Source organism: Barbatula barbatula (assembly GCF_947034865.1).
Source record: "Barbatula barbatula genome assembly, chromosome: 1".
Lineage (NCBI taxonomy): Eukaryota > Metazoa > Chordata > Actinopteri > Cypriniformes > Nemacheilidae > Barbatula > Barbatula barbatula.
Window position 1 is genome coordinate 32,170,220 of NC_136766.1, and position 23,024 is coordinate 32,193,243.

General features: G+C 41.1%; 4 protein-coding genes across 8 annotated transcripts in view; 2 read left to right on the forward strand and 2 right to left on the reverse strand.

Moving 5' to 3' along the window:
* Window positions 1-3,361, forward strand: part of mpdz (multiple PDZ domain crumbs cell polarity complex component) — a 35,955-nt gene extending 32,594 nt beyond the window's left edge. For all 4 annotated transcript variants that reach the window (XM_079455759.1, XM_079455758.1, XM_079455760.1 and 1 more), the window contains 10 exons: window positions 41-234; window positions 301-448; window positions 530-616; window positions 692-773; window positions 863-900; window positions 1,905-2,027; window positions 2,107-2,211; window positions 2,288-2,376; window positions 2,455-2,578; window positions 2,651-3,361. In XM_079455759.1, the coding sequence (XP_079311885.1) occupies window positions 41-234; window positions 301-448; window positions 530-616; window positions 692-773; window positions 863-900; window positions 1,905-2,027; window positions 2,107-2,211; window positions 2,288-2,376; window positions 2,455-2,578; window positions 2,651-2,797 (1,137 nt within the window). In that variant the 3' untranslated portion in view covers window positions 2,798-3,361. The remainder of the gene's footprint in view (window positions 1-40; window positions 235-300; window positions 449-529; window positions 617-691; window positions 774-862; window positions 901-1,904; window positions 2,028-2,106; window positions 2,212-2,287; window positions 2,377-2,454; window positions 2,579-2,650) is intronic.
* Window positions 3,346-12,843, reverse strand: LOC306893765 (equilibrative nucleoside transporter 2). 2 transcript variants are annotated; one of them, XM_079455792.1, is made up of 13 exons: window positions 12,642-12,826; window positions 11,542-11,592; window positions 10,804-10,885; window positions 10,451-10,596; window positions 10,221-10,360; window positions 9,755-9,889; window positions 8,697-8,794; window positions 7,937-8,015; window positions 7,066-7,232; window positions 6,895-6,997; window positions 6,575-6,660; window positions 6,029-6,228; window positions 3,346-5,883 (listed from the first exon to the last, which is right to left on the reverse strand). In XM_079455792.1, the coding sequence occupies exons 2-13, from the start codon at window positions 11,571-11,573 to the stop codon at window positions 5,772-5,774; spliced, it is 1,380 nt and encodes a 459-aa protein (XP_079311918.1). In that variant the 5' UTR covers window positions 11,574-11,592; window positions 12,642-12,826; the 3' UTR covers window positions 3,346-5,771. The 2 variants fall into 2 exon arrangements, with proteins under 2 accessions (XP_079311918.1, XP_079311919.1); XM_079455793.1 differs by having other exon boundaries at window positions 3,653-5,883; window positions 7,066-7,229; window positions 12,642-12,843.
* Window positions 12,844-17,823: 4,980 nt separating this feature from the next.
* LOC306899663 (E3 ubiquitin-protein ligase TRIM39-like) overlaps window positions 17,824-23,024 on the forward strand; it is a 28,194-nt gene continuing 22,993 nt past the window's right edge. Inside the window, exons 1-4 of the mRNA XM_079466054.1 lie at window positions 17,824-17,916; window positions 18,056-18,606; window positions 18,694-18,789; window positions 21,536-21,769. Of these exons, the coding sequence (XP_079322180.1) occupies window positions 17,847-17,916; window positions 18,056-18,606; window positions 18,694-18,789; window positions 21,536-21,769 (951 nt within the window). The 5' untranslated portion in view covers window positions 17,824-17,846. The remainder of the gene's footprint in view (window positions 17,917-18,055; window positions 18,607-18,693; window positions 18,790-21,535; window positions 21,770-23,024) is intronic.
* LOC306891249 (uncharacterized protein) lies at window positions 18,891-21,261 on the reverse strand. Its single transcript, XM_079451344.1, has 2 exons — window positions 20,175-21,261; window positions 18,891-20,103 (listed from the first exon to the last, which is right to left on the reverse strand). The coding sequence occupies exons 1-2, from the start codon at window positions 20,925-20,927 to the stop codon at window positions 19,750-19,752; spliced, it is 1,107 nt and encodes a 368-aa protein (XP_079307470.1). The 5' UTR covers window positions 20,928-21,261; the 3' UTR covers window positions 18,891-19,749.

Consider the following 23,024-nt stretch of genomic DNA (forward strand, 5'->3'; position numbering starts at 1 on the left):
TTTGCACTGTTCTCTTCACCATCTCTCTCATGCCGGGCAGGTTAACGGTATAGACTTGCGTGTGGCGACCCACGACGAGGCCATCAACGTTCTGCGACAGACCCCACAGTTTGTTCAGCTGACCATCTTCAGAGATGAAGGCCAGTATAAAGAGGAGGAACTGTGGGATACGCTGACTGTCGAGTTTCAGAAGAAACCCGGCCACAGTCTCGGCCTCAGCATCGTCGGCAGACGGTACACATCCTACGCTACTGTATGAAGGATTATTGCAACATTAACTGACAGTTGCTTTGCTCTCAGGAATGACACAGGAGTCTTTGTATCGGACATCGTGAAGGGCGGAGTCGTGGAGAGTGACGGACGTCTCATGCAGGGGGATCAGATCCTTTCTGTTGACAGAGAAGATGTCCGCTGTGCCACGCAGGAGTATGTAGCTGCGCTCCTCAAGGTGAAGGTTACAAACATTTCATACAAATGTATATTATCTTATACATTTAAAAACATATTTTAAATCGTGTTGTGCTATCAGAGTTGTTCTGGACCAATAAGAATGGAGGTGGGTCGTTTTAAGGCGGGACCGATCCACTCCGAGCGGCGTCTTTCTCACAGCAGTCAGGTCAGAGTCTGTTCCGATGCCATCTCCTGTTTCCGATCACATGTGTGTGTAAAGTATCTGTGTTTATGAGTGCAGGTCAGCGAGACGGGCAACTGTGAAGTTACTTCATATTCCAGCTGTGCAGCTTTACAGGGAGACACACAGGAAACCCACGAACGTAAGAACACAATGATGTTTGGTCTGATAGTTTCACAAATGCTTCAAAATGTCATCCTGATGTTCATTTTTCATCTTCTTTTCTGGCAGCGATGGACCAAGAAGTCAGGACGGTTGAGTTTACAAAGGTGAATCCAATTTGCAATATGGATGATGTCTTGAAATGTTTCGTAAAACTAGACCAATAGTCTAATACAATTTTCTAACTAGATACATTAACTTTAAAGTGCAAAATATTCCCCTTTCGGGGAAATCTAACCAATCATTTTCTTTTTGCCTAAAACAAGAATAATAGACTAAGAAAAAAATCCATAAATAAATAGCAAAGACGTGATTTTGATTGCAGAAAACCAATTTGTTTCATATCTCTGAAATCCAGACGCAAATGCTTGTCATATTTAGGCATCTAGTAAATTTATCTTGTTTTAAGGATGTTAACAATTACATTTGAAAAAAAAATGTCTTTAAACTAGGGCTGTCAAACGATTAATCGTGATTAATCGCATCCATAATTAAAGTCTGTTTACTGTCAATATTAATTTTGTATTTATAAAAACATACAGTGTAAATTTATTTAAAATATTTTTCTTAAATGTATGTTTTCATAAATACAAAATGAATATTGACAGTACACAGACATATATTATGTAAACAAAAACGTGTTTATTCTGGTAGCGATCCTCACGATTAACAGTTTGACAGCCCTAGTTTAAACACTATTTTTAAAACCAGTTTCATGCTTTGGAAAGGTGAATTGTTGCAAAGCGCCATTACAGAAAATCTTAACACGAAAGCAGGTTTTAAAAAAACGGGAAATTACATATCAGAAATTATATAGAAATAGAAAAATGATATGAGACAGTAAAAAGAATCTAAAAAATACGGAAAATGTGTTGAAATAAATACTGCACAACAGTGCTAAAGAGCAGATATCACAGATAAGTCTTGTTTTTTAAACTAAAAATATGGTTTTATATACGTATATATTTGGAAATAAATTGCGATCGCTATTTAATACAGAACTAGTTTCCTTTGCGCAACAAACATTTATTTGTGTTGTTTATAGTATCATTCCTCAGTATAAACAGGTCTTAGGGCTGTTGTGTGACGTTTGTTTGTGTGTTTGTATCAGGGCCCGTCTGATTCTCTGGGCATCAGTATAGCTGGAGGAGTGGGCAGTCCTCTAGGGAACGTGCCCATCTTCCTCGCCCTGATGAACCCCAGCGGCCTGGCAGCACAGACACAGAAACTTCAGGTCACTTTGGTAACGTTTATGCTTTAGTTAAATACATGTGGTCCCAGCAGTAGGTCTAAGGCTGGTGTGTGTGTGTTAGGTTGGAGACAGAATGGTGGGTATCTGTGGAAACAGTACAGAGGGAATGACTCACACTCAAGCCGTTTCACTCCTGAAGAACACAACGGGTCTCATACAGCTACAGGTACACATACATGCGTCACCGCTACACACGTGTGACTGTTCTCTGCTCACTCACGAACAAGGTTTTGTGTCTGTAGGTGGTTTCTGGTGACACGACGGTGACGGGTCCTTCACCGGAGCAGACGGCAGGACTTACAGCCAGCAGCATTTTCCACGATGACCTCGGGTCTGTGCGCACAAAATGACAGTAGTAATGTAATAAAGGTGGATCATTATTTAATGTCTGTTTGTGTGTTTCCTTCAGCCCTCCGCAGTGTAAGAACATCAGTTTGGAGAGAGGACCCGATGGCTTGGGCTTCAGTATTGTCGGTGGTTTCGGCAGCCCGCACGGTGACTTGCCAATCTACGTGAAAACGGTTTTCAGCAAGGTAGCATCGCTTTAAATTCTCACGTATTCAGATCTGTGATTCTACATAAACACATGATGTGTGTGTGCGTAGGGGGCAGCGTCAGAGGACGGGCGGCTCAAGCGCGGAGATCAGATCGTCGCTGTTAACGCTCAGAGTTTAGAGGGCGTCACACACGAGGAGGCGGTCGGCATTCTGAAGAAAACCAAAGGAACCGTCACGCTCACCATTCTGTCATAAACACACATTCTAATGCTCCTGATGACACGGTTTTAACACTGGAACATGTGAATGTGTCTCACATGTTATGAAGACTTGCAGTAAGCGTACAAACTGCACCAAACAGTCACGAGATCTCAACACTTCATAGAGATTTGTTAGAAGCAACTAGAACTATTTTTGTAAAACATTTGGGTGGTCGAAAGACTTTGTACAAGTCAAACGAGTGCTTTTTTCATAATTTTTGGGCTTAACTTCCTTGTGTTTGGGGAAGACAGTCATACGGGTTTAGAATGACATGGACTGAATTTAATTTTTTAGGGTGAATTATTCAATTCACGAATTCTTCTGTATTCTTAAAATAGCCACTTTTATGACTGAAAATGGAAATGAAGGTTAAAATTGTTAAATTATCTTATGATCCTTAAACACTTCAGTACATTTTATGGAGTTTGCCTTAGTGAAATATATTAATACTTAGTCTTCATGCTGTTTTATGTCAAATACATGTTACCGCACATTTATTTTCTGATACAGTATTCACTACAAATAAAAGTGACTTTCAAAATGTCATCTAAAAGCTTTTATTGACTGAAACATTTTACTGTACAAGCCCACAATTACATTGTTTATTTTAAGATTTGTATATTTTTTTGACATTTTAATGCACGGATTGCAAATGGATTTGAACTGGCCGTCAATGTTTTATTGTTCATCGGTTAAATTTTGTTTAACCCCAATAACATTGTTCTTCTGCATCATTATAACTGCGCTATGTCTTCAATATTCAATGATTTCTACAAATGCAGCGTTATAGTTTTTATTTTGAATGGGCCTAAACTCTGGAAAAAAAACTAAACAAAAATCGAAGATCGAGATTTATTCTTTTATTTGAAAAGATTGACATCTTTGACGAAATGGCACAATGGCTTTAAAATAGTAAAGTTGAACAAAAAAAAAATGATGTAACAATCAAAACTATGATGGAATGTTCCCTATCACTCAAGATCTCTTCCCTTTAAAAGATTTGGAATCAAATACAATCACATTCACTTCAATCCGTTGACCGATAAAATCAGCTGTGTAACAAGGTTATTTCATCCAGCCCCCCCCCCTATAAATTAAACTAAGCAACTACATTTAAACTACAGTATTGCCTTTATAATGCCACTTTTAACCATGACTGTAAATATTTCCTACAAATTAATGATTTACTTAAGTGTGAATTGTCCATAGAGTTTAGTAGAATGTCTGTGTCTCAACAATCCCAAGCTACACTATAAATTAATCCACAACTTTTCCGCTGGAATAGTTGAATGTTTTTCCCCTAAAATATCCTATAAACCCGTTTATCTCAATTATTCAAAACACATACAGATCAATTGTAATGTTGTCTTTTACACTACAGAGCAGAATGAAACGTTCCCTTTTTACACACCATATATAAAAAAAAGTTACAGTACTTCAGAGCCATTATGTTGTAAAATCAATACGAGACGTAGACGCATCTTTAGGCAATTTCATGTTTCCATGTCAAAACATAGTGACAGTTTTCATAACCGCATGCTAATAAGCAGTGAGTCCCACGTTTGCACATTTAGTCCAAAATTTCCGCACGTTAAAAAATAAATACGACTTCACGTTGTGTCAATCTCATTTACACACTGCCTCCGATATTTACATCCGTCACAACAAATTCGTACTGGTTTGATTTTCTACCTTTTTCGCATCCGTAGCAAGCCTTTTAAGAGGCTTTTGTTTTTAATTCAGAGACACCGTACAAACGAGCGGCAAATACAACAAAACGCGTACGAAAATTCCAGACTGTATGTGCAAAGACCTTTACTCGCATCTGCGTTCATATACCTGCATAAGGTGTATGTTCCTCGACCTTCAAAAGCCTTTCTGGTGTGATTTATATAATATAATTATTTATAGCGGTTTTGAAAGTTCAAACAGTTGGAACATGGAATACTGTCAGCTGATTTTCCCCAAACGACGCCCCAGTCATGCTAGACTTTCAATATGTTTAATTTCTATGCAGAGCCCTGCATATACTTGCAGTGAAACGGTTAACGTTGATAAACCGTTGGTCTTACAAATCATGGATACTGATGTATTTGCACTGTTGTTGTTGTCATTTTAAACAATATTTTGTGATATTATTATTATTATTATGAGCATTTGATCCAACTGAAAAGGTCACGCTGTGGCGTAACACGCTTCTAATGGTCAATCCTCATCACGCAAATTTACCAAATTTGACCTTTGGAAGACAATGAAATGCCAAATCTTTTGCAGGACCTTGCATTTCCAGTCTACTATATTTTGCGTGTGTATGAATGGATGTCAATTGAATGAAAAGTCTAGTGTAACTGCGGCACCCAACATCTTTTAAAGCAACCATTAACGCCACCTGGCCATAGATGCTTATAAAAATCTATTTCTCCTTCTTACACTTATACATGTTTGCAAAGATAAATTATATCATAAATATTATAAATTCCACTAACGTTTAAATCTAAGGTACTAAATGCCATCATCCTAGAAAACATTTCCTTATATTATAAAACCAAAGTAAAGTTACAATTGTACAGCAGTAAGCTCCAGACTTTCTACTCCCTATATGACATAAATCACACCATTGTCCTAAATACAAGCAAAGCTTCAAACCTACAGCTGTGCTCGACCTCGTATGTTTAGTTTCAATAACGGTGTTCTACATAAGAATATTATTTAAAAAAATATAGTTCATAATGAGATCAATGCCTCTGTGAGTGGTCCCTTTCAATAAAATGACTTTGAAATGTCGGTAGCTTTTGTGTTGGTCTTTTTTTGGGTCCCTTCAACAGGACACACCGATGTTGTGCCTATTGTTTAAAGCTGCCAAATAAACATACTGAACGACATGAGAACAAACCCGCACGGGCATCACTGCAGACATGGCTAAGAATGGCTTGAATATTTAGTTGCAAGTGTGATTGTGTGTTTGCCGTCACACCAGGAAACGCAGAAGAAAGGAGAACGCTGCTCCTAACGACAAACCCAACGCAAGAAAGAACGTCATTAAGGCGCCGGCCGTCTCGCCGTCTTTAGGATCCACCAGTCTTAAAGAGAAAGAGAAAAGATTTGCATCCCTGTATGAATCTTAGTGTGTACGGTTCAGTGTGTCTTTGTGATGAAGTTGTGAAAGAAAGAACGAGATGTCTCGAGCGGGGTTAGAATAGTTCACCAAAACATTTGTGTACTCACTGTGGTGCGTAGGTCATGGACAGACACACGCAGTATCCGCTGGTCACGGAGAACAGCAGCATTAAAACAGCAAACATCACGTCATTTGAGAAGAGCACAGGCAGAAAGCTTCTCTCCTGAACGTTACACATCATCAGCAGAGGAACGAAGATTAACCGAGAAACAACCAGAGCCGGGAACCAGCGGCTGTCTTTACCAGGCTGTAGAAAACATCAGACATGAGAGAAGCATCAGACAAGTCTGCTCTGAAATCAGCACATATGAAGAGCAGGAGTTACTTGTCAACCAGAATAACATTCAAAGCAGGTGCAGATGAAGATCTGTTATTTAATCTCGGATCAATTATGTTTCATTACATTTATGATCGCAAATAAATACAAACACAACACATATAACCGTATACAAAAAAGAAGTGATCGACGCATTTGACGCAAGGCCACCAACAATTGAGCATGACAGTGGAAGACAGATAGAGAAAGCAAACAGGTTTAAGGTTTAAAGACATTTTGGATAAGAGTGGAAATCAAACCAGACTAAAACACTCACCCACTGAACCCATGTTGTGACTGTTCTGCCAATCCAATCCATCGTGTTAAAGATGAGAAAACAACAAACGGGGATAAAGTATTTTTCTAAAAGAGAGCAAAGAGCAGAAATGAGATTAGCATTAGTATTCAGTATTCAGAATTTGTGTCCAGCGTTTCTAGCGACAAAAAGGCAAGCTGTCAAAAGAATGTTAGAACCATATTGGACAGGAACGGGACAGTCCTCAACAAGAATGTTACATTTAATTGAATAACTACACTCAACCCTCCTGAAATCCTATGGTGCATTTTAGAGCAGCTGTGTGTGCACGTGCCTCATACCCCATTTTCCTCCATAAACGGTCTTTACGTCCACCGTGACCGCTGGGAAAACTGAAAGTGTTACTGTGAATACAAATGTCACACAGAACGCCATAACCCAGATCTACAAAGAAAGATAACATTTAGTCACAGTCGGTCTCCGTCAACACTTTATGGTGAAAAGTGAAATACCTTTTGAAAGACTTGGAGGATGGAGCTCTTCTGTGCGGATGTGTTCTCCTCCTGCAGCTCGAGGAAAGCCTGTTTGCCGCTCTCCTCCTCACTCGCACAGCTGACGTCTCCGTTAGACACGGAGCCGTTACGAGGTTCGCCCGCCTTCCCAGAACCCTCCACCACTTCTGGAGGAACAGAATGATCCTAACGTATAATCCTGAATAATTTAAGCTACAGGAACAATGTGTCAGGGCCTTACCTGAGCCTACAATTGTATATAACGTTTTTCCTACGATCATCGTGTTTTTAAAGCAGTCAAATGAACACTACCGATGTTTATTAAGTCATCATTTTCATATTAATACATTTTATAACAATTCTGAAACAAATGTATATCAATAAAATCCTATGCGGGGCTTACCTGCGACATTATGAAAATATTTGATTATTCTTAATTAATTATGATTATCTAATTCGCCAATCACGTGGCAGCATACATACAAGCAGGGGGTTGGCCGATCAGTATATCTATCAGGACAAAAAATCATCTGGTCCATAGGAGGCCTTAAAATGATGAAAACACACCCTCGGAGGAACAGCAACACATGATATATTACAAAGTGTAATAATTATTTACTTTAGAACTCTTGACCCCGTGGACCCCATTTACATCCATTATAACAAGCACAGAGGGCTGCGGATTGACCTACAATTCTTAATTTACTCAAGAAAAAAATGTCACCTACATCTACATCTACCAAGGACCAGATGTCCTCATACTGAAAACCACACAATTCAATAGGGTGTCCTAACCTTTTCAGATGAATGTATGTAGAAATTAAGGTACAAGCGAAATGTGACAAAATCAATAAAAGTAATGAAGTGTTACCTGTAGAGAGCAACTGTCTGGACTTCTCAGGCTGATAACTTTCGCGTGAACACCCGTCCAAGTAAAACTGAGCAAACTCCTGCACACAGACAAACGCTCAAGAATCATCTTAGTTTCAGCTGACTAAAGGAACGATGCAGATCACAACCACATTTTACTGTTATACACACTATCAAATGCGTTATACAATAAAGTTATAACCAACGTATTTTTCATAAGTAAAGCTCTTACCGCTACATGCATAAATCATACTCTAGTCTTTGTTGTCTTCACATATTTGTTGAGCTGTTCAGATAAACTTCATTCATGTATTAATGGCTTTGCCATTAGGCCCCATGAGATGTTAGTTGTGGATGAAAACGCCAGACTCAGCTGTCAAGCCAGAATGAATGTAATGTCAATATCAAGCTACATTGACTTTAAACCACTTAATGATTAAGTGTCCTTGAAGTTCTGCGGTCAATTGTTGTATTCAGTTCACAGCAGTGTTTTTCTCTGAAGGGGCGTCATAAAAATAAGCATTTACACAGACTTTGGTTCTGCTTGCGTTTCATGAAAGAGCTCCATTCAGTGTTGTTGAACAGCTGAAGCGTGGCTTACACAGAGAAACACATTGTTCTTCTTTAATGGGTAAAACTGACATCCATAATTACAGAGATAACACAAATGACAAAATGCAAACCAACCCTTCCAGGATGTGAAATTTCCCTGCACACCATTCCTGACCTCGGTTTAGTTAAATGAGCAAATATACACTTACCAGTTTGGGTAACAGCATGTAACTGATGAGGGTGATGAGAGTCCCAACACACGGAGTGATGAAATAGCCAAGAGCTGCAGTTTCACTGTCAGCTTCACCTGTTAACATAAATAGAATTATATAGTAATGCAGATTCATATCGCATGCTAAATTATACAGTAACGCTATTACGCTAATAGATGAAATATTGATTTATTCAATTGCACAGATTTATATTTAACGCAAATTCCTACATTAATGCAGATTCATGCAATTACCCATTCATAAAATGAAGCAGATTCATAATTGACACAAACTCATTCAGTAATGCAGATTAATTCAATTACTCATTCAGGAAGTAACTCAGATTCATTCATACAGCAACACAGATTTAGTCATACAGTAATGCAAATTCATAAAGAAACACTGTTTCATTCATTCTACCGTAACGCAGCAGATTCATTCGTACGGCAACGCATCAGATTCATTCGTACGGCAACGCAGAAGATTCATTCGTACGGCAACGCAGCAGATTCATTCGTACGGCAACGCAGCAGATTCATTTGTATGGCAACGTAGCAGATTCATTTGTACAGCAACGCAGCAGATTCATTTGTACTGCAACGCAGCAGATTCATTTGTACTGCAGCGCAGCAGATTCATTTGTACTGCAACGCAGCAGATTCATTTGTACAGCAACGCAGCAGATTCATTTGTACTGCAACGCAGCAGATTAATTTGTACTGCAGCGCAGCAGATTCATTCGTACGGCTCATTTGTACAGCAACGCAGCAGATTCATTTGTACAGCAACGCAGAAGATTCATTTGTGCTGCAACACAGCAGATTAATTTGTACTGCAGCGCAGCAGATTAATTCGTACGGGAACGCAGCAGATTCATTTGTACAGCAACGCAGCAGATTCATTCATTCAACAATGCTGATTCATGAAATGATTCATTTAAACAGCAGCATAGATTCAAACAGTGAAGCAGATTCCTACAGAACAAACATGTTAAACTGTTCTAAAATGCAGTTGGCGGATTAATTATTAGTCGTGCATGTGTGTGTTTTTCTTACTTGCTATGGCGAAAATCATTGCGAGAGCAGCGAATGTGCCTGCGAGCCCCTGTCCGCTCATAAACACAGCGCTGTACTTCTGTGGCATCAAACCCACCAGACCAAACGAACTTCCCTGCAGCATGGCCCCGAACGCTTCAAAGAGGAAGATAAAAAGATACTTGATAACGACAACAACAACACACACACAGTATCAGTTCAGTCAGTTCAGTTCCTCTTTTGCTCCAAACAAAAAACTTGTTTGTTTGCTTTCATTCATTTCAGGTTTTGTAATGTTGTTTTTAATGTTGAAATCGTTGGATCCAGACAGGCTGTTGGTTAAGCGAGTTTAGTGAGATACACTCTCTAAGAGTGCTCTTGTAGTGTGCACATTACAAAGGGAGCAGATGCGACATTGGATACTGGTCTTTAGAAAACTTAAGTCAGCCCTGCAAATAAATGATGACAAACAATTAAGGCCACTCACAGTTGATGAACCATATGGTTGCCATGGTGATGGAGAAGAACCTGTCCTCCTCCATAGGAACCTTCACCAGGACAGCAGTAAAGATGAAGAAGATGAGGATGAAGATTAAACTACCTGCTATCCTTATCTTCTCTGAGATTCTAAAAAGACAAAATTACTGGTTTCAGTAAACGCTGAAATACATCACAGGACAACTTGCAAGTTGTCATTAAAAGGAGAGCACTTCTCACCGCTGGTAGAGGACAGAGTTCAGCAAAGTGAACAGAAGCAAAGGAAGCTGGGATAGCAGGGTCATCCAGTTATTAAAATAATACTCCTTCTTGTCTGTTAGGGTCCCGTTCTTCCATTCAGACGTGTTCAATCTGTTATTGAAATACTGTGGAAAGCAAATTCAAGATTTTATAATCCAACAATCCATCCACTAAAACATTAATATCATGTATTCCACAACCCTATTATTTTATCGATTGAAATAAGACTGTGAAAATTGTATGGGCAAATCTGAGAGAAAATATGGCCACACACAGATCAAGTCTATTCAATCCTGTTTGACTAGTGCTGTAATCGTTCCACATGCCATTACCATAGAGGCGGTCATGAAGAAATTCCATGGCAACAGTGTTCCCAGCCCCAGGATGAAGAATATAATCCCCACCAGGAAGCCACTAGATGGAAGAGAGACGATAAACAGTAAACAAAGTGTGTCGATGCCGGCCAATAAAAACAAACACATTCCTGGCAAAGTACATCACAACGACATGGACAAGCAAATCGCATCGCGATCAAATTCCTCTCACGTATCTAATTTAAGCCGTCGATTTATGATTTAAAAGGAATCTCAGAAAATCATGAAACCACTGTGACTATGTAAACACGGCAGACGTCACTTGCATGTTTTAATGGTACAATTCTTACTATTTTGCATTCAAGTATTCAGACATAGATATGGCGCTTTCAAGCTTTTTTGTTCTATTTATTTGCTTAAATAATGTATGCAAGTTACCTTTGCGTGCTATTCAGTTGTTAAAGTAGTCTAAACCTTGCACTTATTATAGGGGAAGGGGATTGTTTACATCGTGTAGTTACAAGTTCTTTGAGACATATTTACAATTAAAAGGTTCTGTATTTTGACTGCAACTGTCGTGCATCCCAATTCCTTCACGTCATCATGCATTTTTCTGGACTAGCAACTTATATTAAAGTTACAGTTCTATTCATTTATGGTCATACCGTCCAGCACTAAAAGAGTTTCCATTTTTAGGTGAACCGGGATGGGAAAGAGAATTCTGTGGTTATAACAATGAAATCCAAAGTGTCGTACCGGTCTGCAGGGGCGTCCTCTTTTGTGGTCATCTTGTCCACGGTGTGAATGCTGTTCAAAAGATATACAAATCATGAAAACACAAGCAAGCTTTATATTACATCCATCTCAAAATGTCCAGCTCGCAGTGTTTTGCAGCCGGTTTGCCATAATATCTGGGCCGGGATCTTTAAATAGCCACAGTGACCGAAAACGCCGGCAACAAATCGATGACAGTCCGCACGAAGAGCACACAACAGCACATGTGTGTGTGAGAGACTCAAATCCTTTTGATGGGTTTTTCTGTTCCCGGGATTTGTTCTTCCGTGTCAAAATAGCCCACACTTAAGTATAGTACTGCATATTTCACAGTGTATGCATCGGGGAAGCATGAACCCAGTAGAGATGTACAGGGCCCCTGCTTTAAATACAATGACGTCATTGTGGTATTTCTAATGATGAGATGTGTGGTAAAACTAGGGTCATTTACATGGTACTCAAGGGACCAAGGTCAACCATTTCTCTGGGATAAAAGTGCAGTTCAGCTCCCTTAGGAAGCCGGCAAACGCATGTGAAGATGTCCAGCCCCCAGCCGGACAAAAATCCTCCAAGGACACTGTTCCCACGGTCCGGCGAGTCATAACTTTTTTAACAGCCCCTAAAATGAACAAAAGCCTGCAGGGTACCAACCTGACAAACGTCCATATGTGCTGTATGTCACTGTGGCCATTACTTGCATAGACCAGCTCATGTCTCACACAATAGAAACAAGCAGCACTGTACGTTTTTATAGTATATATTACAGTGAACTTCCATACACGTATGGTACATATTAAGGACACTATAATATTTACAACCAGTTATATCAACAGAATACTATAGTAACGGTAACGTCACTGGTATGCGGAACTAGCTTTGCATAAATAAACCGATTTACACAAATAAATAAGCCTTTCCATAACGGTCAGAGAGAGACAGAAGATGTATGTGGTTTTAGTATATATGTATTCACTAATAAGTTAAAACAACAGAGTAACGGTGTGTGTTTTATAAACATCGTAGCGTTGTAAATCAATGCATCGTGTGTCAGTGTGGTCAAGCACGTGCGTCGTTCATCTTACCTGTTCTCCCAGTGTTTGCGCTCACTTCCTCATTTTATCCTCATCGTCGCCATGTCAACACTTGTAGTCCAAACCCTTTCGTGAAATGCGAGCTATTTCATCTGAAGTATAAGCAAGAATTGCATGCCGGACGTATATATCACCGTTTGCAGAGTCTAGCTATCGCGAGATGTTTCGATAGTCTCGTACGCCGTCTCGTGGTATATCTGTGGTACTACGGATATAAACTTTAAACTCTTTGTATTTTTGGTGTCTGCATGCATCAACAGTAGAACCACGCGAGATGTCAAAACGAGATTATTCACATTTTGTTTAAATTTAGTATTTTATAAAATACTTGAAGCTGATTTGATTTACATTTCTCTACTGGTTGTATATCCTCTATATAGCTGTGTATGTGACAAATACAAATCTTGACCCTTGAACGTGTTCCATGAATAGTTCTTCATATTTAAGCACACGTTTTACAAATGGATGCATTTAAAAAACACAGAACACATTTATTCATTCTTTAAATTGATTTATTGAACTCACTCCACTCACGTTCAACATGGCATTGACTTTTAAGCCATGTTCATCAACACAGTATGATAAAAATGTTTCCATGTCTTCTTTGAAGTAAAACATGAACACAAAGGCATTCTTGTCCATGGAGACCTTCCTGAGTGCATTTTCCTTATCTGGCCTCTTCATCCCCGAAAAGGCCGGCTTTGTTACTTCGCCAAGGAACAGCTCTTTATGACCCTTCACCCAGTCCCATGCTGTAAGTAGGTCCTTATCAATGGTAAGCTGCTCCTCCTCAAGCTGCAAGTATTACGTTTTTTTCCTGGAGCTTAGTGGTTAGAACATAGTGCCATCAACACCAAGGTCATGGGATCGATTTCAGGGATTGCATAAAAATATAAAATTAAAATATCACAGTTCAGAGGTGCTTCATATCTAAAAACAAAGAAATCAAATGTAGTTACATGCCTGCAAAATGCCATGTCCTGTCGAAGAAGGCTCGAGTATGCATGGCTTCCCATCGTTCGCTTTCCTTTACATCAAGGGAGTAAGATGCATATTACATGATAGCTTAGCACATGCACAAAAATTACAATTACTCTAGAACAAACTTTTTGTTCAACAACAAAAATGTACACGAATTAACATTGGAAGAAACTGCGTAACATTACTAGTGGTCAATTTATAAATGCAACATGTACATAAACTGAAAACTACCTCCATGCTTAACAGCGGTCTTCTCGTGGGTTTGCATATGTGCCACAACAGAAGCATATTCTCCCACGTTGCTGCAGAACCGGCATTTATAGGCTGTGCCTTCAAAAAGTGGGGTAAAATATTTCCGATACAAATTGTTGGATGAAGCTGGAAGAAAATTTCGATTTAGTCAAAAACACTTTCCAAACACTTCAATTTACAACTTTAAAGAACACACGACTCTTTTAGAAAGTGATGGTGTAAGTACTCTATTCAGGGTAAATGGACCCAAAGTAGTACAACCTTCTCTTTTTTTGATTATTATGCAGCCAAAATTCCAACTGGTGATTTCACTGTACATTATGTAAATAGTGAACGTGTAGAACATTTGAACACACTTGACACCACTTTTAAAGAAATTCACCGTTTCCCGTAGATGCAAATGCGGCACTAGTCTTTTTTGAGTGCGACTTTGAAAAGTGAGATTTTAATAATAATGTTAATCGGGCTGGCTAGTTAACGCTAGCTAAATTATGTTATTTTCACCCTCCCGTCACATTACGGGACATAGCAAGGTTAAGTATTAACAGATTACCAACTTCATAAAAAAAATACCAATTATATAACTTGATACTGTATAAAAATTACATACACAGTAAACTGCTTTTCGGGAAAACACTTGAAGGAGCGGCCATCTTGTCGCCAATATTGTGTTTTAAATATCTCGCGTGGTTCAGCGTGATCTGGAAAATTTCAAGTTACGCCTCTGCTTAAAACCCCTTTCCTGTTACGCCCATGTCTTGCGGTCCGCAGACAGACCCCTCTCGCATGCATGGTCGGTTTTCTATTGGACCTCGTGGTTGGTTGATCGATCGAAGGATTTTCCAGTAAAAGTGTTTAGTAAAACATTTGATACCACAAAAAATTCAATTGCACGTGTAACGGATGTCGCCTTGCTTTTTGTGTTTTGTCCAATGTCCATTATACTTTGTGTAGTACAATGTCAAGCCTTTAAATGTTTTCATCATGAACGGAATGAGAGGGAACATTGTGTAATTCTTTTACGTAACTATTTTGGCCAGCAGCAGACTTCAATATGATATCAAATGCACCTTGAAAATGAATTCACCGATAGGCCTATTCACACATGGTCTCTAAGTTTACACAAACCCCAAAACATCTCATGCAAACCAAAACGAAAACGTGGGAGGTGCTATGGCATAACCACAGGCGAGTGATACATTCCTTGAAAATGAAACTAAACGGGTGAACTGTTTGAGTCTTTTTACAGTTTATGTTTAAAACAAATGATATTTGAGATTTTTAAACACATAGCTGACAGCTGATAGCCTACTCCTTCACAGGTAACATGGAAAGATGAGTTTCTTTCTTGAACAAGTTTTTAATGTTGGTCTTTTGATTCAGTGGGTTAACCCGATGCACGAGTTAAATAAATCTAATCTATACTGAAAAGTTGGCAGAATGTTATAAAATGTTGACTTTATCATTTGCTATCGTTTGCTTCATTGAAGTTCAGTGTATGTTGTCACGTTACTTCGTAGGGAGACAGACATCAGAGGTGTTACTGCAGACAGAATCATTTACAGCAGGTAAAAGTCACAAGAACATTAATGTGTTTATGCGCTAAATATAGGGGAGACTGGGGACGGTTGCAACACTTTTTGTATTTCCTCCAGTTTCTCAGGAACTGTTTTAAGTGGAAAGACAAAATATGTTAAACTATCTGTCAGCTAACCACTCACATGGGTGTAACATGTTTATGTATAAAAATATGCACACAATTTATACCCATAACTTTTCTGTGCTGGTTTTACTTCTCCTGCTGTAATTTTTACAGCTAAGAACTTAAAGTAAGCCTGATCTGAACATGCTTGCTAACTGGTGACAGTGATTCATAACTCTCATCTAGTATTTTAATCTGGTTATCGTTTTATTGTTTGAGGCTGAGCAGTAAGATGTGTGGAAGGATTTCCCAAATAATTCTGATGTATGAGTTTTTAAGAGATTGTTTTGAGAAACACACAGACATCAAGAATCAGCAAATTAAACTTACCTGTATCTACGCTAAGCTTAGCGCTGTAATGCATGCATGCTAGTATAAATCATGACTTCCAGCATGCATTGCAGAATGAAGCTTGATTCTGACCATTATTGAGATACAAACACTTGTTCTTGATGTATTTGAGTTTAAATGAGTTGTTATTGTTATGTGCATGATTCACTTAGAGCTGGGGTTCCCAGTTTTCAGCCCGCAACCCCCAAAATAATAGTCCCAGGGACTCGAGACCCCCACTATCCTGGGTAAAGTATACAAACATAGACTTTCTGCATCTAACCTATTGCGGTTGCTTATGCCTCGGGGCTGGCAACACTGCTGTGGGGCTAAATGGTAGTGATGGGCAGAGCGAGGCTTTCACGAAACAATGACCAGATACTGACTGATTTTCGGACCCCCAAAACAGTAAAACTGCACATTTTAGAGTGGCCTTTTATTGTGGACAGCCTAATGCAGCATCTTGATATGTCACACCTGAGAGGTGGATGGATTAACTCGGCAAAGGAGAAGTGTTCACTAACACAGATTTAGACAGATTGTCAGAACTATGTGGAGAGAGAACCCAAGTGCAGGCAACCAAAACAGGGATGACGGGGTTAACAAGGATTTTAATAAATAAACAAAGCAAAAACCCACAAGGGGGTAAAACAAGACAAGATAACTAATAATTACAAACAGGACACGGACTAACTAAACTAGGAACATAAACACTAAGGACAAGACTAAACTAACTCACCAAAAACACGAGGTAACAAAACTAACGAGGAAACGAGATGGCGGGAAACACTGACGAGACACGAGAAAGAACATGGCAAGTCTACATTGCATAACAAAGCCATGCCTTTCTCACACAAAACCTAAGGCTATGCCATGACTCCGCTGCAAGACCAAGAATAAACATGACATGATAGCGGAATCATGACACAGATTTGTTAACAATATTTGAGAGAAATAGGCCTTTTGAGAACATAGATCTTTGAGTTCAGCTGTTGAAAAATGCAGCCAAAAACAAAAGTGTTTCATCATCATCATCTTCCGCTTATCCGCTGCCGGGTCGCAGGGGCCGCAGTCTAAGCAGAGATGCCCAGACATCCCTCACCCTAGACACTTGCTCTAGCTCTTCCGGGGGACACCGAGGCGTTCCCAGGCCAGCCGGGAGACATAGTTCCACCAGCGTGTCCTAGGTGTTCCCGGGGATCTCCTCCCGGTCGGACGGGCCCGGAACACCTTCCGAGGAAGGCGTCCAGGAGGCATATGGAACAGATGCCCAAGCCACCTCAGCTGATCCCTCTTGATGTGGAGGAGCAGCGGCTCTACTCTAAGCTCTTCCCGGGTGACCGAGCTTCTCACCCTATCTCTAAAGGATCGCCCAGCCACCCTGCGGAGGCAGTTCATTTCGGCCGCCTGTATCCGGGATCTTGTCCTTTCGGTCATGACCCAAAGCTCATGACCATAGGTGAGAGTAGGAACGTAGATTGACTGGTAAATCGAGAGCAAAAGTGTTTTTTTGTTATATTTTTTATATATACATAATGACATGTTGCAACTGCTACCAGTCTCTTACTGTACATAGAAACTCACATTTTTAGATTAGATTAGATTCAACTTTATTGTCATTACACATATACAAGTATAGTGTAACGAAATGTAGTTTAGGTCTAACCAGAAGTGCAATTAGCAAGTGCAGGATATACAGTTAGAATAAATACAGAATACAATATTGAGAAAATAGTATACAGTTATGAAAATATGTTACAGTAGGTATGTTCTATGAAAATATGACAGTAGGTATGTACTATGAAAATATGACAGTTTATTTTTAAATGTGAGTTTTGTGCACTGAAATAGTTTAAAAGTGGTATTGTGATGCTAGTCATGTGATTTGTCTTGTGACTGTTTCTAAAAAGTTTTAAAGAGAAGAGCCGGCAATGGCTGAATCTTTCCCAACATCACCAAAACCAAAACGGACCAGGAGAGACAGTCAGGATGGAAGCTCAGGTGAGTTCTAAATGACCCAAAATAAATGAATGACTAAACATGAATGCTCGCACACAGCAGACTAATTAATTACCACTGTATTATTACAACAATACAAACTCCCAGTTATAAATGTTGATGATTTCTCTCTTTTTCTCAGTTCTGTCATCGTCCAGTGTTTCTCTGACGGAGGAGCTTCAGTGTTCTGTGTGTCTGGAGGTGTTCAGTGATCCAGTCAGCACTCCATGTGGACACAACTTCTGCAGGAGCTGTCTGAAACAGTACTGGGACAACAGTCACATCTACTCGTGTCCAATGTGTAAAGAAACATTCAGTAAAAGACCAGACCTCAAGATCAACACAACACTCAGACAGGTTGTGCAGCACTACAAAGAAAAGATCAATGTGAGAAGATCTGAAGTTCTCTGTGACATCTGTGATGAGAGAAAGCTGAAAGCCCTGAAGTCCTGCCTGATGTGTCAGGCATCTTACTGTGAAACTCACCTGAAACTTCACCAGAAACTTCATTCAAAGAAACACAAACTGATGGATCCTGTGGAGAATATAAAGGACTATATATGTCAGAAACACGAGAGACCTCTGGAGTTCTTCTGTAGAGATGATCAGACATGTGTGTGTGTGTTCTGTACTGATGGTGACCACAAGAATCACAACACTGTTCCTCTAGAGGAGATGAGTGAAGAGAAGAAGGTTTGAGTCAATAACAACATTAAAACATGATTTAATAACCTGTTTACCTGTGATCAAATGTGTCTGTGTGTTGCTGTCTGCCTATAGACTCAACTGAAGAAGACACAGAGAGACGTTCAGCAGATGATCCAGGAGAGAATCAAGAAGATTCAAGACATCAAACACTCAGCACAACTCAGAAAAGTAAGTTGAAGAGAAGAAGTGTTTGTCTTTTAAATAAAGATGATGAATGAAAACTGTCATGAACTGTGACAGAGAACCCAAGTGCAGGCAGACACGGGGATGAAGGGGTTAAACAGGTTTTAATAAATAATAAACACAAAGCAAACACCCGCGATGGGGGGAAAACACTGACAAACTAAAATCCAACACTGAAAACAAATACTTCCCACATGGGGGGCAAAAACAAACTACTAGAAATACAAACAAGGAACTTGAACTAAACATACACGATACAGGAACCAGGAACTTGAACTACACACACTAGCAGGGACCATGTACAGGGATTACAAGTATACAGGTACAATCAACCAGCACAAGACAATGGACAAGAGGGTATTATATAGGGAGACTAACAAAGGAGATAACGATGGGCAGGAGTGGGTAATGCGACACAGGAGGAAAGCTATACTAGGAACGAGAGGGGCGGGGCCAAATGACGAGACAGGAGAGAACGCATATTATGTCCTGATTGACAATAATATGTTTCTCTCCACATAAAACACGTGGGTCTGTCATGATTCTGCCCCTAGACCAGAAAATCAAGACAAGAGCAGGCAGAATCATGACAGAACCCCCCCCCTTAATGAACGCCCCCTGGCGTTCACCAAGGGAGCAGACTAACGAGACAAGACCGACTGGGAAACAGACAACATCCAACAAAACATGGTAAACACAATTAGGGGCATACAAGAATACATGATAAAAGGGTTAGGGTGACATACTAAAAATAACAAACAAGGGAGGGGGGGAGGGGGAACAACAAAGTTCATGGGGGGAACACATGAGTCCATGGGGGGAAGTCCAAAGGGGTTGGGATAAGGGGGAACAGTTTTTGTCCCTGGCGCTCGGCAGCGCGGAGTCCCAGGGGACTTAGGGGACACCCTGGGGGGCGGCGCTCGAGAGCGCGAAGTCCCAGGGGCTCTAGGAGTCCCCGGCTGAGGAACATGGCTTGAGGCCGGCTGGAAGGCCGGCTGAGGAACAGGGCTTGAGGCCGGCTGGAAGGCCGGCTGAGGAACAGGGCTTGAGGCCGGCTGGAAGGCCGGCTGAGGAACAGGGCTTGAGGCCGGCTGGAAGGCCGGCTGAGGAACAGGGCTTGAGGCCGGCTGGAAGGCCGGCTGAGGAACAGGGCTTGAGGCCGGCAGGAAGGCCGGCTGAGGAACAGGGCTTGAGGCCGGCAGGAAGGCCGGCTGAGGAACAGGACTTGAGGCCGGCTGGAAGGCCGGCTGAGGAACAGGACTGGGCGCCTGCGGGACCACCGGACTTGGGACCACCGGACTTGGGACCACCGGACTTGGGACCACCGGACTTGGGACCACCGGACTTGGGACCACCGGACTTGGGACCACCGGACTTGGGACCACCGGACTCGGGACCACCGGACTCGGGACCACCGGACTTGACGGGACCACCGGACTTGACGGGACCACCGGACTTGACGGGACCACCGGACTTGACGGGACCACCGGACTTGACGGGACCACCGGACTTGACGGGACCACCGGACTTGACGGGACCACCGGACTTGACGGGACCACCGGACTTGACGGGACCACCGGACTTGACGGGACCACCGGACTTGGGACCGCCCTCCGTTGCCTCTTCTTCTTCAGCCGAGCCACCCGTCTGGTGGGCGGCTGAAGGAATGACGAGAAGGGCACGGGCGGCTCGGGATTGGAGGCCTCGGACGAGGACCCCCAGGATTCCCGTCTCCCACGCTTGCCACCAAAGCTGACTGCGGGTGAGGAGGCTGTAGGTGGTGGAGCAGATGGTGTGGTGATGCCCATAACCCCGATCTGCAGGGCACGACCCTCTGGAACTGCGGCCAGCGGAGATGAATAGCCAAGTTGGCCTGAGATCCTGAGCTCAGAGCGTGCGACGGCGCACCTCCACACATCCTCAAACTCCAACGGCTTCAGCGATCTCATCTCCGCTGGCGAAAGAGGGTCCCTCAGACCGGCGTTAAAAAGCACCGCCAGCTCCTCCTCACCACGGACCATCTCCTCTGCGACATCCAGGAACCTGCCCAAATAACTTTCCAAGTCAGTATTCCCTTGTTGGACGCCGCAGAGAAGACGAGGCTTCCGGGCCCGTGTGGTCATTGCTGCCTGCTGGGTTCAGTAATGGCTGGTTGATTCTGTCATGAACTGTGACAGAGAACCCAAGTGCAGGCAGACACGGGGATGAAGGGGTTAAACAGGTTTTAATAAATAATAAACACAAAGCAAACACCCGCGATGGGGGGAAAACACTGACAAACTAAAATCCAACACTGAAAACAAATACTTCCCACATGGGGGGCAAAAACAAACTACTAGAAATACAAACAAGGAACTTGAACTAAACATACACGATACAGGAACCAGGAACTTGAACTACACACACTAGCAGGGACCATGTACAGGGATTACAAGTATACAGGTACAATCAACCAGCACAAGACAATGGACAAGAGGGTATTATATAGGGAGACTAACAAAGGAGATAACGATGGGCAGGAGTGGGTAATGCGACACAGGAGGAAAGCTATACTAGGAACGAGAGGGGCGGGGCCAAATGACGAGACAGGAGAGAACGCATATTATGTCCTGATTGACAATAATATGTTTCTCTCCACATAAAACACGTGGGTCTGTCATGATTCTGCCCCTAGACCAGAAAATCAAGACAAGAGCAGGCAGAATCATGACAGAAAACATGATTGTTTCAGAGAAGCACAGATGAGGAGAAAGCAGCTAGTGTTGAGGTCTTCAGCGCTCTGATCAGATCCATTGAGAGATGTCAGACTGAGCTGCTGGAGATGATCGACGAGCAGCAGAAAGCAGCAGAGAAACAGGATGAAGATCTCATGAAAGATCTGGAGCAGGAGATCACTGAGCTGAAGAGGAGAGACAGTGAGCTGGAGCAGCTCTCACACACTGACCATCATCTCCACCTCCTACAGGTCAGTCTCTCTCTCTCCTTTAGTTTTTAGTTTATTATTTGGGACCCTTGTTATTTTAATACAAATACTAGATTTTGAACATTGTTAAAAGTGCTATACATAAAACTGAATTGATATTTTTTTTTCTTGTTTTTGGCCACATGCTTTCCCCTCCCTCAAAGAAGCATTTCAAACCCACCCCATCAGGTTTAAAGTTCACTCATGTGAGACCGAATTTTTTTACGCCGTCATATGGCAAGACTGCGGAACAAAAAGTGGCGCTTTTCGGGCGCCTTAAAACGCCATTAGATACGGCATTATGAACCGTTTGTTTGGTATGTGTATTCATAATTGCTTTTGTGTTGATAATACATTTCTTGAATGTAAATTTTTTTTTTATTATAAATGACAATATGGTGTACTTTTTAAAATTATATTTATCTATTTTTCTTTATTTGTTTTGATAATATTAAAACGTGTTATACCAGTAGGCATTACCAATTTGATTAGATATTAGAAATGACTACAGGAGACAATTCATTCTATTATCATTGTATTTTTCTTAAATAGGTCATACATGAAATGTAAGTTTAACAATATTATATAGCATAATTTTTGTTGACATATGTAAGAAATCAAAATGTCACATGTTAAAATACTAACACATATCTATGGCAAGCTAATATACTAATCATTAGGTAAGACAGGTAGTTATCCCTCTATCCAAAGTCACAGTTGCGGGAGCATACAGATAATTTCGTGCAAACAAAAAGACAACATAAGTCAATATTTTCCAACTAGAGGCAAAACATGTTGTGTTTATAATGGGATTTATTGTCTTTGACGTCTGTGACGAGACATTAGGTAACACTGGTTGATCAAGAAGGGCCGAAGCAGTCGCAGGATTTAATATGTTTACATTTCCTGCTGTAATGCGAGCTCTATTTCTGTCTTGTATGGTCTGATAAGGAAGGATCGATGCCATTTAAACACCTGTCAGTAGTTTTGGAACCTGATGTTCCGAATATGGTAAGAGGCGCTACATTTCTGTGCAGTATTCGACCAATCACTACACAATAGTGAACTGGCCAATCAAAAAAATTGCGCCTTACAAAGCCACGCCTCCTCCAAAACGCCAATACATTATTATCAAGGCATATACACAGGGCCGGCCCGAGGCATAAGCGAACTAAGCGGCTGCTTGGGGCCCCCTGACCACCAGGGGGCCCCTCAATCGTTTATTTTATTTATTTATTTTTACAATTAAATAACTTAA

What these genes read in the sequence shown, in the direction of transcription:
- LOC306891249 (XM_079451344.1), bottom strand. Translation starts at nt 20,927, where the DNA reads ATGACCACACGGGCCCGGAAGCCTCGTCTTCTCTGCGGCGTCCAACAA. An exon ending in GTCCGGTGGTCCCAAGTCCG is followed by an intron (nt 20,104 to 20,174) that starts GTGGTCCCAAGT and finishes GGTGGTCCCAAG; the next exon opens with TCCGGTGGTCCCAAGTCCGG.
- LOC306893765 (XM_079455792.1), bottom strand. Translation starts at nt 11,573, where the DNA reads ATGACCACAAAAGAGGACGCCCCTGCAGACCG. An exon ending in TCTTCATGACCGCCTCTATG is followed by an intron (nt 10,597 to 10,803) that starts GTAATGGCATGT and finishes TGCTTTCCACAG; the next exon opens with TATTTCAATAACAGATTGAA. An exon ending in ACATGCTGTTACCCAAACTG is followed by an intron (nt 8,016 to 8,696) that starts GTAAGTGTATAT and finishes GTCTGTGTGCAG; the next exon opens with GAGTTTGCTCAGTTTTACTT.